Source organism: Pteronotus mesoamericanus, unplaced genomic scaffold, assembly GCF_021234165.1.
Source record: "Pteronotus mesoamericanus isolate MK-2021 breed Mesoamerican mustached bat unplaced genomic scaffold, CSHL_Meso_final scaffold_54, whole genome shotgun sequence".
NCBI classification, from domain to species: domain Eukaryota; kingdom Metazoa; phylum Chordata; class Mammalia; order Chiroptera; family Mormoopidae; genus Pteronotus; species Pteronotus mesoamericanus.
This window is the reverse complement of record NW_026555321.1, coordinates 49,018,421-49,034,679: the sequence shown is the minus strand read 5'-3', so window position 1 is coordinate 49,034,679 and position 16,259 is coordinate 49,018,421. Positions and strand designations below refer to the sequence as shown.

At 36.4% G+C, this 16,259-nt stretch overlaps 1 protein-coding gene across 13 annotated transcripts in view; it reads left to right on the top strand.

Moving 5' to 3' along the window:
• Positions 1–16,259, top strand: part of MAGI1 (membrane associated guanylate kinase, WW and PDZ domain containing 1) — a 613,456-nt gene that overhangs the window by 510,702 nt on the left and 86,495 nt on the right. For 6 of the 13 annotated variants that reach the window (XM_054595353.1, XM_054595352.1, XM_054595354.1 and 3 more), the window contains exons 6-9: positions 3,191–3,273; positions 6,880–6,918; positions 12,208–12,265; positions 14,595–14,695. In XM_054595353.1, coding sequence (XP_054451328.1) covers positions 3,191–3,273; positions 6,880–6,918; positions 12,208–12,265; positions 14,595–14,695 — 281 coding nt within the window. The remainder of the gene's footprint in view (positions 1–3,190; positions 3,274–6,879; positions 6,919–12,207; positions 12,266–14,594; positions 14,696–16,259) is intronic. The other 7 variants (XM_054595355.1, XM_054595349.1, XM_054595346.1 and 4 more) reach the window with 2 other exon arrangements.

Sequence of the window (16,259 nt, the reverse complement as noted above, 5' to 3'; positions counted from 1 at the left end):
TTTACAAATGGCAAATAAGTATCTGAGAAAATGTTCAACATCACTAGCCATTAGGGACATGCAAATTAAAACTACAAAGATATGATTATGTGCGTTTTAGGATAGCTAAAATAAAAGAAAATAGTAACAGCACTGAATTATGGCAAAAATGCAGAGAAACTCTATCACTCATATATTGCCAGTGGGAATGTAGCATTGTATGGCATTCTAGAAAGCAGTCAGACAGTTTTTTAAAAAACTAAACAGGCAACCACAGTATGGCCCAGCATGTGCAACACTTACATTCACCTGAAAACCCCTACATGAATATTTAAGTAGACTTACTACAAATACCAGGTTGGCCAAAAAGTCTATTTAGTTTTTTCCATAAAATAAAAGATACGTTTCTATTTTCACCAATAACTGTATTGATTTGGATATTTTGAGTATGTCAGCTTTCTCCCACGTGGTATAATGTTGACTGTTCTCAATTAATGTCTCGATTTGATTGCTATGAACTTTAACTGGTCTACCTGACTGTGGAGAACTGCCCAGTGAGAAATCTCCCGCTCGAAACTTCGCAAACCACTTTTGATATGTTCGACCAGTCACAGCACCTTCTCCATACACTGCACAAATCTTTTTTTGTGTGTTTCAGTTGTGTTTTCACCTTTCTCGAAATAAAAAAGCATAATATGCCAAAAAAGTTGTTTCTTCTTCCATTTTCAGTATTAAAATGGCTACACAAAAACACACCAAGTTTTGTAAGTGTCTTTGTAAATGCACACTGATATGACAGCTGTCACAATACAATCTAATAAAACTGTTTTGAATAAAGTTAAAGACAACTAAGGCTACTAGAGCCATCTTACAGAAAAAAACAAATGAACTTTTTTGCCAACCCAATACCAAAAACTGGAAACAACTGAGATGTCCTTCAGTGATTAAACTGTGGTCTATTCATGCCATGAAATATTACTCAACAGTAAAAGAATTATTGATATACAGAAGTGGGCAAAAGTAGGTTTATAGTTGTAATACAAATAAATAATACAATAATTAATAAATAATAATACAAGAATGAAGTCTGTTTCAGGTAATTATAACCATAAACCTACTTTTGCCAACCCCTGTATGCAACAACCTCGATGAGAGTTATGCTGAATGAAAAATGCCAACCTCAAATGATTACATAATGCGTGATTCCATTTATATAACATTTTAATTTATTTTTTTTAAAGATTCTATTTATATATTTTTAGAGAGGGGAAGGGAGGGAGAAAGAGAGGGAGAGAAATATCAATATGTGGTTGCTTCTCACATGCCCCCTCCTGGGCACCTGGCCAGCAACCCAGGCATGGGCTCTGACTGGGAATTACACCAGGAACGCTTTGCTTCACAGGCCGGCGCTCAATCCACTGAGCGACACCAGCCAGGGCTTATATAACATTTTTAAAGTGATAAAATTCTAGATTGGCACACAGCTCAGTGGTTGCCATTATTTTAAAGTGGGTTTAACAAGGAGGAATTAGAAGGGAACCAAGTGTGGGTGTTTAAGGGCAGCATTAGGGATCCTGGAGATGATGGAAATGTTTGCATCTTGACTATTGGAACATTAGTTTCCTGGATGTGACATTGTATTGTAATACAGTTTTGCAAGATGTGACCAATGGTGTAATTGGGGGGGGGAGGCAATGTGGGGTCTCTCTGTTTTTTTTTCTATAAATGCATGTGGATCTGCAGTTATCTCAAAATCATTTTTAGAAGTGTCCTTTTATAAAATTTTAATCATACATATTCTTCCCTGCGAGCAATGACCATTTTTACTGTCTTACTGTGGCAGGGATAGAGCAAACCATGGGTTCTAGTGCTAGACTCCCTGGGTTTGATTCGCATTTCTGCCTTATATCAGCAGTATCCTTGGGCGAATTTCTTCACTTTTGTGCCCTGAGTTTTCTTATCTGTAAAATGAGGAGTAATCATTTCAATATTAATAATAATCCTCTCACACGGTTATTGAAAGAATTAAATAAATTGTAATATGTAAAAGAACTGATTCTGGTAGTTGTAACTAGACAAACAAGTAGTATTGGTGGTGATAGTTGTTACTATATTACCTTTATTTAAACCCAGTTGAGATAACATGTTACTGATGTGTTACATACATTTGCACATTCTGTTTTTCACTGAAGGCATAATTTTCCAACATTTAATATGATTTGAATATAAGATAAAAAATTGTGGCAATTTTTAAAAACATAATTACAACTTAAACTTTAGAGTTCAAAAAAATTTCAGGTTACTGCCTAAACTTCATAAAGTTAATTTTTAGTTTTTAATTTTCATTTCTGGTTTGCAGCATGAACTCCTGGCCTTGAGGCCCTCTGCCCTCCGCCTTAGCGTGCAGAGGGTGTACTGGGCACTCAAGCAGAACTGCCCCCCATGTGGATCTGTTTGGGTCAATTCTGCCATTCATTCTCGTGACATTTCTAATATGGTTAAGGGCAACATTCTTTGAAATGTTCCCGCACACTTCAGACCTTCAAGACTCCAGTCAGCGTCTGTTAAAACACTTCATCTAGAGTTACACCTTCCAGAAGACAGCTGGGTAACATGTTTACCTTCTTGAAGGTTTTTCTTGGCCCAGGTTCTTTTTTTATGTTGGGTGATTTTGGGTTGCCTTCACTAGATCTGAATTATAACTTGGGACACTGCAATTAATGATATGTATTAGCTGCTTTGAGCAACTTGCATGAATAAACACTGTCGTGAGAATTGTTATGTAATAGAATGAATGAAATAGCAGCCTTCCGTGTGAATTCCAGTATTCAAGATTTAAGTCATAGCAAATTAAAAATAAATTGGAGTTTGCTCTTCAGCAGATGTGGAGACTAAAATAAGTCTAGATAATGGTAGACAGTATAGATAAGGTGTGTCATTTGGAACTCATTTTTCAAAAATAAAACTGGTATTACAATTTCATCTGTCAATAATGGAATGATTATATCTTACTGTAAGTAAAAAGCCTGCCGAAGATCTTTCCTAAGCAGTTTTGTAATTCCAAAATTGGGCTTTCTTCTGGTCTGGGTTTGCTATGAAAGTGCCTTTGAGTGGTTGGAGAGCAGATGTTCAAGAGTATAAAAGTTTTTTGTCATTGATCTCTTTGCTTTTCCTTTTCAAACATATTCTTGTTTTTGTTTCTGGATTTCAGTCATAACACAAAAACAACATCTTGGTTAGACCCTCGGTGCCTGAACAAGCAGCAGAAGCCCCTGGAAGAGTGTGAAGATGATGGTAAGGGACTCAGAAGGTCTTGGTTCAAATGCATTGGCTCTTTGTTTATATGCATGTATTTTAAAGAGTTGTAGCAAGGTCAACCAATTTTAAAAATGAGTTTTTAAAAGGTAATCCAATTTCTAGTAAATGCACTCAGGTTTCCAAAAGCAGAAGGGAAATCAGTAGAATTTTTACAAGAACCGTTTGTTTACAAGTAAAAGCAACTACATAGTCATATCTCCATTGGGAACAGAATTTTACACAGTCAGAAACTATTCAAATGAAGATATAGCCACTGCCTTTAGGAAATTGGAGAAAGCTCTAGAAAGTCTAAAAATAAAGACTTACCTAGTGAATCTTAATCCTCTATTTTGAAAATCCTGGAGGGAAGGGCAGAAATATCAGCTTTTCTTGGACTGTCCATCTTTTATAACTCTGTTATTTTCCCAGTCTTGGTGTAGCAGGAGTGTCCAATCTTTTGATATCTCTGGGCCACACTGGAAGAAGAGTTGTCTTGGGCCACACATTAAATACATTGTGAAACGGAATCACAAAAAAACCTCGATGTTTTAAGTAAATTTACAATTTTGTGTGGGGCCACATTGATAGCCATGCTGGGCTGCACATGGCCTGTGAGCTGCAGGTTGGACACCCCTGGTAGGGAAAGCAGATACTGACTTATTTGGGAATCTCTGTGTACCTTTGAGTATATTCTAAGTATCTGAAAAGTATATTTTTCCAAGAAAGAGGCTGAAGTGTCACTTTATCCCCCCTTTTCTTGTTAATCTCAAAAAAGAATCAACTGGCTATAAAAGTTACTGTTTTAAAAAGTTTATTTCAAGGCTTTGGGATTTCCAATTACTTTTTCCAAATAAGAGAAAAAAGTTAAGATGGAACAGTGTGTTCCTTCTCAGTACACTGAAGCCTTGCCCAAGTTCTACCAAAATTACTTTTTGATAGGAAGAAATTAAAAGGGAAATGGTTTGCTTTGCTACTCGTTATTCATTTCTTGCATTTGAATTAGTATAATTATTGAATACATATTTTATTGTAAGATGGTGAAACGTTATTAATTTATCCTATGAGGCAGATTGTTACATGTATCCTTGAGGTTTGTTTGAAAATGTAAGCCAAGAAAGTGTAATACTGTCAAAACGTTGTACTCCAAGATCCTTCCATTATACATGGACTGCAGATCACATGAAATGAACATAGAATTCTATGTTCATATTTATCTGATTGACTTCGAGTAGAAATCAGATCCTTTGACTGAGAGGGCATGACCAAGATGCTCATTTTATTTTGATTGTTTAGTCTGTTCCTGAAGAAGCAATGGAACAGGTATGGTCAACTGCATTATTTTACATGTTTAAGGGATAGTGGGCTCTCCTGAATATTCACATATTCTGTTTGACGTACTTTCAAAGATCAGAATATAAAACACATTTAACTGTAAAACTTCATGGAACAAAATGTAAACGTTATCAGCAGCCTGGTGATTTGGAAGGCTTGTATAGGCGTTCTCATGACTGTAGGGTCTTTCATGTCAGTGTCCATTATAGTTATATGGAAATGTATGCAAATCCCTGTTAATATAATTTTATAAGTTGTAGAAAACTCCAATCATTTTTATTAAGAAAAAATGTTAATGCAGTACAAGTATTGAGTAGAATTACTGAATGGTTTTTTTTCCCCAAATCCAGTAAGTTTTAATTCTTAGGTTTCTTACTTTTTGGTGTAAATGTTCTTTCCATTGAAATAAGTGTGTATTCATACCAAGTGTACTTAGCTTAGTAATTATCCCTTCAACATTAGAATTCCTATATTCTATTTCTAGTAGAAATTGTATGTATGTCTGTGTGCCTGTACACACAAACAGTATAAATATGTAACCAGATCACACCACCATGACAAGTATAGGCTCCCATACCTGCTTTTTCTGTTGTCAGTTAACACAAAGCTGCCTTGTATTGTTGTTTATGTCATGACATGAAGAAGAATAGCATTGCTGGTTACAGTATGTTTCTGTATTTCTTTCTACCCTCTGTGGCTAACATGCTGCAAGCCAGTTGGATGTGCAGTTCTCTTCTCCTCAGAATACTCTTAAATTCCACACCTATTTATTGAGAGTCTTCTGTATGTCATGTGTTCTAGGAGCTTCAGGTGTATGAACGACCACAATAAACAAAAAGCCCTGCTCTCGGAGAACTTAAATTCTAGTCATGTTCTCCTCTAGGTCTTCTTGTTAAATTTGCTTATCCTTCAGATTCTAGCTCAGGGACTGTTCCTATGACCTTGCCCCCAGATATGCTTAGGTTGCTCTATTATACATCTTATTCTAGAGAAGTTATCACAGTTTTAATTTAATTTTTATTTTTGTGAGCTTTGGACTTGTCTCCTCCTCCAGAGGGACAGAGATGTGATTGTGCTCATCTTGATATCTCAGTCACTCAGTTGACGTAGTGATGGGCACATAGTTGATCTCATTAAATAATTATTGAAGAAATAAACGAATGCCCCCGGAGACATTATTAAAGAGTATCCAAATAAGCACTTTCATGAAAGATTTTATGTAAATCATATTTCCTCTTTGAGATATAATGCTGGGGTCAGAACTTACTGTTTACAATTGCATAGTCTTTAAAAAGTGTATAAGGTATTTAAGGCCATGTTGGTTAGAAGTCAGCAATCGAGTCATTCGTTTCATCAGTCTGAGAATTGTTTTGCCACTATCATGTACCAAAACTACATTGGGCATGAGCCAGTTGCTTTACTGAAAACAGGCTTGCTCCCTGGTTTTGTGGAGCTTACTGTAGAGGAGACAGCCACTGCCGGTAGCTGCAGAGGCTTGACATATGAAATGGTTTGTGTGTGCCGTACTGTGTTCTCCCCACAGGTAACAAAATGTTTACTGACAGCAAGGGATGGCAAGGATCTTGACTTGTTTTACTCACTGAAATTACTGAGAACATTTTCATTCTAACATTTCTGAGCCATTTGACTTAGAAATATATAAAGTAAACTGCCTCCTTCAGGGTAGCCTTCAAGCTTTGCTTCCCTAATGTACATCATTGTGACATACTTCATCTTTCTAACCCCTTTTAAAAGATATTCAAGTGTAGCTCATTTTACAATCTGCGTTCTCAATTTGACCTCATCTCTCATTGTTCAGGCAGCAATATCACTTATAAGAAAAGTAATGCTTTAATTATGAGTATAATTTCCTCGATGATTAGAGGATTATTGAAGGATTAAAAGGACTAGTAGTGAAAGGTCTAACAGCTTTGTTTGCTTGATATAAGGCCTGTAATAAGTGACTTTTTGCTTAAGAACATTGAAACCACAAAGGTATTTATCATCTTTTCCCACCAATCAAGCCCTATTTTGACATGCAAGGAAATGAACCATATGATTATGTTGCCAATACCAGCTCTTGCCATTTTGTGATTTACACTGAGGCCCAGAGTTTGTTAGCCAAGTCAATGAAATAAGCCACCATGCAGGTAAGGACAAAATCAAGTGATATGTTTGCTGCTATTTTTCTGAGGGGAGCTTCTTTCTTGGTGCTGGTGTCTGAATTTTTCTTTCTCTCTTTTCTGTCTCATTCCTGCTATTCCTTTGGAGAAGAAGGGGTCCACACCGAGGAGCTGGACAGTGAACTAGGTAAACCCTCCAGCCTGTTGCTGTTGATGACTTGCCCTGAATGGTTTTGTCTCCAGTGAATTGCTTAACCTCTCAGTTTCTTTAGTTTACACTTCTCCAATTATGATTTTCATTCCCATTTATCCACGAAAGGTCAATCTTACAACACGTGTGTCTGACTGCAGACATCATGTGGAGTTGTAATAAATCATGTCCGCAAGGAAGAAGTCTGAGTGAATTGAGACTGAAATGTGAGTTAGCAAATGGGTGCTAGGCATTCTTGTAATTTGAGGATTAAGAAAAAACTGAGGGGTTAGATCCTTGCCATGTCCCTTGAACTCTCACATAACCTATCCAGGCCTCATTTTGTGATTTGTTTGGTGTGGGTAATTATCTACATAGGTGACACAAAAAAAGGCAAAACAAAACAAGCCAAACCCTATCAGACTAATCCAAGGCTCCTTATAGGAGTGGCAGTAATACAGTAACTTCAATGATTCTTAACTGAATAAATAGTTAATATCTTCAGTATTATGTTGTTATTAAGTCATTAGCCACGTTTGTAACTATAGTCAATAGCTTGAAAACCAGATGCTGTGTTTATGTATACCATTGTCCTTAGAGTGTATATGTCTTTGTAAATCAAGTCTTTACTACCCTAGCTATTGTAGTTTAGAAATAATTTACATTAGCAGAAAATGCCAAACTGTTTTTTTTATCTTTGTTGTTGGAGTATATTGAATGATGTTCCCCAAGTTAGCTGTTCAGTGTTCAGCTTTGAACAATGTTCATATCAGTTTGCATTCCATCTGATTCCTCCACTGAAGGCTAGAGGAGAAAGCTCAGATTCTGGCCAAATTGTACAAGAAAGCCTTGGCTGGTTGAAAATTGACCATAATATATATTTTAAATAGAAAATTGTTTGACATCACTATGAATGGAACTATACTGAGACCATCGAATCAGCCTAGCATTTTAAAGATTGCCTTAACTGAAAATAATATTTAATAGAGATCATTATTTTTGTTTTATTTTGTTTGTTATATAGATGAAGGTAATCACGGTTAACTGGAGTTATGATATACTAGAATTTGGCTCTGTTTTTCTAAATGTTTGGAACATATCCTGCTGTAATTGATGGATATGCCAATGATGGTTGATAACCATTGATAGATCTGTTTTTAAATATGATTAATAAGTTCTGTGGTCATTGTAGTAGGAATGGCTTGTGATTCAACCTGTTTAGTAGACCAATTTGAAGCTAATTTTATTTTTTAAAAATTTTCAATCCATTGATATTAGATAAAGTAACTGAAAAAGACAGAACTAGGTTTTCCTGACATAACGTGAGTGCCTTAATCACTTGTTGAACCAATGTCAACCACTCTCGCTGCCCACCTCCTATGTGTGGGTGACCACTGCTGTCTGTACGTAGCTGGTGGAGATACTGCGGCCCTGTACACAGTCCACATTAATTTGCTTCCATGCAAGTTTAAATGTTGAAAGTTTTAGGAAAGAGGTGTCTGTTTTCTTTTTCCCAAGTAACTGTAATATTGTCGGAATTTTCCTATGATCTTACGGACTTAATGGGTTTTAGTGGCTGCATAGTAGCACTCGTGGCCAGAGTTCTGGGCAGTGGTTTGGAAGTGGAGGAGCTGTCTTTGGGGTCAGATCAGGCTGCCTGGCCTCAAATCTCCCCTCACTGGCTTTAGGACCTTAGGCAAGTTTTTCACTTTCTCTTAGCTTCCTTTTCCTTACCTGTTAAAAGGGGCTGAAAGAGGAGCTCCCATGGTGCATGTTGAAGAGACTTCATAGATGTGTTTTAATATTTGTCCCTGTGATCAGCTGATACCATTTTTACCAGTTTTATTATTTATTTTTTTATTGTATTTTCCCATTACCATTTTACCCCCCTTATACCCCTCAGTTTTATTATTTGTTACCTAATTCACTCTTTTTTGGACTGTTCAGTACTTCCTTATGGTACTTTTTGCCTGTAATGTGGGACAGGAGAGGAACATCCATACTGTAGAAACATCCCAAATGTGTCCTTGTAGGTAAAGTAGAAATAGCGCTCTGATTTTTGCCTATACATGTCCACCATAAAGGGTGGTGTACACACACCCACACACGTTTCCTTTGCATTTACTCCAGATTCTATTGATAAGCTCATTGCCCTTTTTCTTAATAAGAGGGTCCTAATCTTAAACAACAGCAACTGTCAGGTTTTCAGTGAAAAATGCAATTCCCAGTGTGACTAGGAAACCCTCTCTGTAATCTGCCTCTGAGACTCAGGGTGTTGGCATGGGTGTTGGACAAAGATCATTTGATTATAGAGTTGTCATTTCTGAACTCTGTTGTTTGATCAGGGTCAGTAGCTCCATTATGCACTTTTGGTGTGCAGGATGTATCACGTCCTCTATGATAACATCTCTGCAGAATTTGCAAACCTTCTGCAAAGAAGAGCACTTGCAAACTTTCTTTTGGAATTACAGGGTATTCTTGTGCTGAAACCAGCTAGGAGAGGTTGAGAGGAGGAAATGAAGTCTCCTCCCAACCAAAACTAAGTCACAGTTTTGAAATTTATCTCTGATTACGAACATGACTTTGAATCTGTATGCTGACAAATCCCTTTTGAAAAGAGCTTAGAACACTTGACTGTTCCATATTTGCTTTTGTGGTGACGATTAGCACAATGTGAAATTTACAGAGGCAGGAACAGCAAGCACACCATACAAATCTGCCCTGTTTTTCCTCTGCTTTCCTAGAACAGTTGCTATTGTCTGAGCCTATGTGCCAGCAAGGTGCTGTGCAAAATGTTTCACAAGCATCCTCATGTCATCTGCAGTCGACCTTTGTGGTAAATCCAAGAGGAAGATCTGCTTCCAAGATGTTAAGTAGCTCAACTCCAGATTTGTGAGGTGGTGGAGCTAAGGTTCATCTTAGATCTGGGCAACCACAAATGGGCCTTGGCTGCCTGACATCTCTGTGACAGGCGCTGCGGTCTGGTCTGATGTCCGGCAATCGTTAAACAAGGAGGGAGTGCGGCGCGGTTCCTCGGACCTCTTCAGAGTGTTCAGTAAAAATAAAGTCATGTCTTCTTTTTCTAACTTTTAATATTTTCTGCTGTTTTCAGTTTTTTAGAACCAAATGGCAAATTCAAGGACAAACATTTCTATTTTAAGCAGTATGAGACTAATTCCTATTATTAAATTAATCACCATTTTGGAAGTGAGAAATCAAAATCTGTCTTTTCAGTTTTAAATGAGTTTTACTTGAAAAACTGAAAAATTTTTGGAGTTTGTAAATCTGTCCCAGAAGATGTGTTTAAATATATGAATATCCAGAAATCCTAGTTGACAGCCTCATTCTCTTTGTTGACTGGGTGATAGGGCAAAGTCAGAAGTGGCACCTTTTCCTGTACCCTCTCAGACCTCCATCAGAGCACTGAGCACACGGTGTTTGAGTTATCTGCTCAGATGGTGCCCTTGTGATTATCTTTGTGTCCTGGTGCCTCTCACGCTCTCAGGCAGACAGTAGACACTCAATAAATGTTTAACAAACTAACAATGGGGTGAATTGAATTTTTACTATTTTCCCTATTTTGTTAAAGATAATAGGGCCAGGTATTTAAGGTTGCAGATTTCGAGAAGAGATTTGGCTCATTAAACAGACGGTGGCCCCCTCACACTGACCCATTCTTACACCTCATGCCACACCAAATGGATGACTGTGCACCAACTTTCATTTTTTTAATATTCAATTTCTCAACTTTTTAGAAATATTTTCCTGGTTCATTTTAATTTAAATGGTAATTTCCCGCTTTGTAAGGGGAAACCATTTTCCCAGCATTTAATCTGCATTAGTCCACAAGACTGCATATAAAAATGCCAAGTTTTATCAACATCTGCAAACTGGACTTGTCTTGCATTTTAGTAGTTTACATCTCCCAGAATTCAAAGACTTTAAAACCTGCTAAGTGTTTTTCTTTTAAATTAGATGAAAAGGTGGAAACCTTATCTCCTTGTTTGCAAAGATATAACAAGGAGCAAAAACCATGAAATTGATACATGTTGATGTGTAGCCAAATTTGAGCAAAACATAAATTGTAAGCAATTATTTTGTGTGTTTGGGTGATACACAGGACGCCATTTCAGTATGGAACTGTTTGTGGCATATGTAAGCCATGATGAAACAGCCATTATTTGAAAATAGTGATCGAATGATTCCTTGAATTTAAAAAAAAATCTAGTATTTCAAAATAAATGATATTTCAAGAGTTTGTAATATTCCATTCAAGCTGGCCTTAATGGCTACTTCCAGGAATAATGGTTGACTTTGAAGCACTGTTTTATACAAGCTTGCCTTAACTATATATCTATGTGTGTATCTGGGTGGCTTTCAAATTAAGTTGAGTCATTGTTCTCTGCCTGAAAGAATTGCTTAATGACACAAAACAACAACCTGTTTGCGTCTTTCACCAAGTCAGATCACTGCTTCAGAGGGCTTTTTCGCAATAGGTTTTTGTGAGAGAACTCACTGTTACCTAGTTAATTAAGTTCTAGGCTTTGATATGAAACCTTACAAAGTTGAGTCCAGCAGAGCACAGTTGAGTTTTCAGAAAGACACATGTATGCCCTAATGCCATTTACCACCATATTTAAAGGAAATAAAATCTAGTGAGTTCTGGGAGAGCAGGACCTGTGTTTCTGCTTTCGTAGGCAAACTGCTGGTGAAGATAGGCCTGCCCAAATATAGCGATCTGAGTGATAGATGCATGCAATTCAAAAACCCAATGCAATGTGGACATTTTTACTTACTCAGTAGCGTTGTCATTGGGAATAAGGAGGAAATAAGATGTAAATTTTATTTTATTCCAGGAAGAGAAAAACAGCACTATTGTATTGAACATGAAAAGAAACTAATTTTTATCCAGTTTTGCTTTTGTGTTAAGGTAGTCGAAAAATAAAATGAGAAAATTAAATATTTAAGATAGCAACTGGACATTTGAGGTAAATTTCAACTATATTTTTATTAAAATCTAATTTAATAATTGACTTAGAATGAAGACACCTGGGACTACATGTTATTAAGTTTCATTTGCCTGGACAAAATATAAGTAAATAATTGTTCTTCATGTATAAAAATACATTGATGAAATAAAAACAATGGTTGCTTTTATTTTAGGATACACAGTTTTTATTGGATTTAAGGCACTTTTATGAGTTTCTTCTTTGCCTAACTTGTTGAAAATCCTTATGCTTTTTAAGAATATGCTCTTCTTACTCTGAATATTCTTTTATTTTTCAGAACTGCCTGCTGGCTGGGAAAAGATTGAAGACCCTGTCTATGGTATCTACTATGTAGAGTAAGTGCCCATTAATCCACACTTGAGTTTGTGTTGTCTGCCATTATGTACATTTATGCTATACAGAATTGGCCATCATTATAAAATAAAAACTAAATAATAATAATATAATTTTATAATGAAAATATATCTGTTTTAATGAATGAGAAAATATTCAGCAAATCTGAAGACAGCAAATTATATTATACAATTCATGAGGGCCATAACCGTGTCTTTTGTTTACCACTCCATTACTAAGGCCCAAAATAGTCCTGGTATATGGCAGGTACTTAGTAAGTATTAGTTAAATGGATGAACAAATGAGAAAAGCAAAAATTTAATAGACAAAATGAGTAGGGACTCTTCAGGAGGAGGACCCGATTGCCTACATTTTGAAGTCTGAACTTCTCAGTAATTATTCATTCATTTAAACTTTCTATTGGGTCAGACAAGTCTTAATAATGTATGAAGTGTTGCCAAGATAAAGAAGGAAATTGAGAAGTAGCCTAACCTGCAAGATCTCGTAGGCCTCTTTGTCTCTCCCATGCCTGAGGACTATACATGTGGCTCCTGTGTTCCATTTTTAAGAGTCTCGAGCCCTCATCAGGACCTCTTTACTGTGCACCTTATTCTAGCATCGGACTTAGACTTTGTTTTTTCCTTCAACCTATCAAATTAGTAGGATGACACCAGTGAAAATAGAAGAAACCCAAGTAAACATTGAATAAATATGCTTTATATCATTTCTTCTGAGAAAGATGAAAAATAGCCTATAAAACATCCATTGAAAGAAACAAATGCCATATAAATGTCCTGTCATCATAATTCTATCTGCCACAAAGAAAAAACTGGCACACTTTCTGTCCCTCATGCTGCTGGCAATGGAAAGTCATTTGTGTAATATCCTGGTGGTAAGAACATATCATGTAAAAAATGCGGGGTTGTAAAATGCTCAGCATCTTATTGTAAAAAATTATGAGTTAAATATAGCAAGTGTCCTTGGCCTTTACTCATATTGCCACCTATTTTCCTAACAGGGAGGGGGAATTGTGATTTGGGGTATCAGAAAGGCAAGCTCAGTCATTTCTCTGACCGTCAAAAAATAAAATTCCTTTGTGTGCCCAGCAGACTATCTTTCTTGCACATGCACATGAGGTTCTTGCCAATTTGGGGGCTCATTTTGAGTAGCCATTTGTTTATTAATAGAAAAGGAACAGGTTACACACCTTTGATGAAGAGGCTTGGTTTAAGCGGCAAGTTGTTTTCTTACTATACACTTTTCCTCCCTGTATTTTTTCAGATGTAATGTCTTGTTAATGTTAGAGTATATCTTAGCATGAAATTGCCTACAAGAACTAGGAAATAAGCAGCCCTGAAATAGGAGTTAAGTGTAGTCTTATCCACCTTATTCTATTCTAAATAATCACATAATTGATATGTTCCCACATTTCTAGTGAAGTATGATTTTTATGGAGGAAAAAATATGAATATGTTTATGCTTTTGTGTATATATATAATGTGTGTGTGTACATACATATACACTAAATAAGGCCATGGCAAAAAACCATATATGTACTTGTATTATGTGTGTTTGTGTGCACGTGTGTATGTTTTGTCATGGCCTTATTAGTTTTGGGACCATCTGAAGTATGTGGGTCTTTGTCACTTTGTATACATACATTTAGGTTAGCTACATTTGGAGTCTTTTTGCCTAAGCCTTAAATCCTGACCCAATAGTTGACAGATGCTGGTAGAGTCCTTCTTTTAACTTTATTGTTTGGGTGAGTGCTTATGCATCCTGAACTCTATCACAGAAAGTTACACAGTAGTTCTGGCATTGTATGTTACCAAATCATCACATCTCTGTTTTAATCTCATTTTTGAATAATTCAATAATCTATTTTTTGTTGATTTAAAGCAATTTATCCTGTCAGGGGATTCTTTGAATATTTGGGAGTCCTGGGACTTGGAAGCAGGCAGATCTGAACTTGCATGCCTCTTTACTGTTTACTAACTATATTATGCTAGATGAGTTATTACTTAACTGCTGAAAAATTTACTTTTTTAAATCCATAAAACAGAGTAATAATAGGACCTAACTCTGGGGATTTATTGAAGATTTTTAAATAAAACGTGCATAAATCTTACAACACAATGCTTGGTACATGTAAACAGTGAGTGCTGGAAATCATTTTTTATTTCCTCTACCTAACTGCACATTTGACACAAGATTGTCAGCATCTCTGACCACCTGCTTTGCTCAGGTGCTAATCATGGGAGTTGGCCTGACTGGCATTTGCTTGTGGGATAAAAGGTTTTCTAACTGGGTACTATCTGCCTTCTGTTCCAGCCACATCAACAGGAAGACACAATATGAGAACCCAGTTCTAGAAGCCAAACGGAAGAAGCAGCTTGGGCAGCAGCCACAGCAGCCGCCACAGCCGTCAGAAGGTTGGCTCTCTCTTTATCTGTGGGCTGAGAAGCACAGGGCAAAGCCTTGGCGCTGACACCCCCGTGTGGTCAGAACTGGCCTGGGCGGTCGAGTCCTCCTGCTGCCCTGAGGACTCGATGTCCTGCTGAGAGGAATGCAAAGCTGCCAGAGTCCCTTCCCTGGAACCCAGACAGCTCAAGTGGGGACCCCCATTCACAGACACCACAATATCCACTTTAATTTAGAAAGGAGCTGTTTTTAGATTGGAGAACTTTCTGATGGTGAAAGAATTCTCTTGCTCCAGCAGCCTTTGCAAAGCAACTGGTGTCTTAAGTCCAAAACACTTTTAGCACCTTAAAGGGAGTTAGCAGGTATGAAACTAACTTTTACTTTTAGGGGCATTACATGCAAGTAACACAAGAAGCTGATGATTTGAGAGCTTTTTTAAAATTACAAGTTAATTCATGCTCTTTGTAAAAATATGAAAAATTCAAGAGTGTTGAATATTAAATTTTATCCTGCTAGCTCCCAGCTCATTCTCAGAGATAAACACTATGCAGAAATTTTCTAGGGATATACAAATATGCATGTTTTAACAAAAAATAAGATCATATTTTATATATGTATATAGAGGCTTGGCCAATAAGTTTGTCAGGTTTTTTTTTGTTTGGTTATTTGTTGTTTTTTTTTTTTGTAAGATGGCTGTAGTAGCACTTAGTTGTTTTTGACTTCATTCAAAACAATTTTGTTAGATGGTATTGTGGCAGCTGTCATATCAGTGTGCATTAACAAAGAAACTTATCAAAATTGGTTAATTTTTGTGTAACCATTTTAATATTGAAGATGGAAGAAAATATGCAACATTTTTGGCGTATTATGCTTTATTATTTCAAGAAAGGTAAAAACACAACTGAAATACAAAAAATGACTTGTGCAGTGAATGGTAAAGGTGCCGTGCCTGATTGAACATATCAGAAGTAGTTTGTGAAGTTTCATACTGGAGATTTCTCGCTGGATGATGCTCCATGGTCAGGTAGGCCAGTTGAAGTTGATAGCAATCAAATTGAGACATTAATTGAGAACAGTCAACATTATACCACGTGAGAGATAGCCAGCATACTCAAAATATCCAAATCAATAAAGTTATTGGTGAAAATGAAAAATGTGTCTTTTATTTTATAGAAGAAACAAAATGAACTTTTTGGCCAACCCAATATTTAAGTTTTGTGACCTGTTTTTCTCACTTAAGTATATTTCTTGCACATATATCAAAGTTGGTTCATATAGATTTATCTTATAATTTGTAATGGTTGCATTATAATCTATTTTATAAATGTCACTACTTCATTTAGCCATCTATTTGTTAATAAATGCTTAGGCTTTTCCCAGTTTTTTACTGCACCCTTTTTAAACAATAGGCTTACAATACATCTTCAATATAACTTGTGAATATTAAATATATGAGCATCAGATATAACACTTCTCTTATTATAGCATTTCACATAATAAATATATATCATAGAGTGGAAACTGGCATACTTTTTCTGCAAATGGGCATATAGTAAATTCTATGGGCTCTGTTGT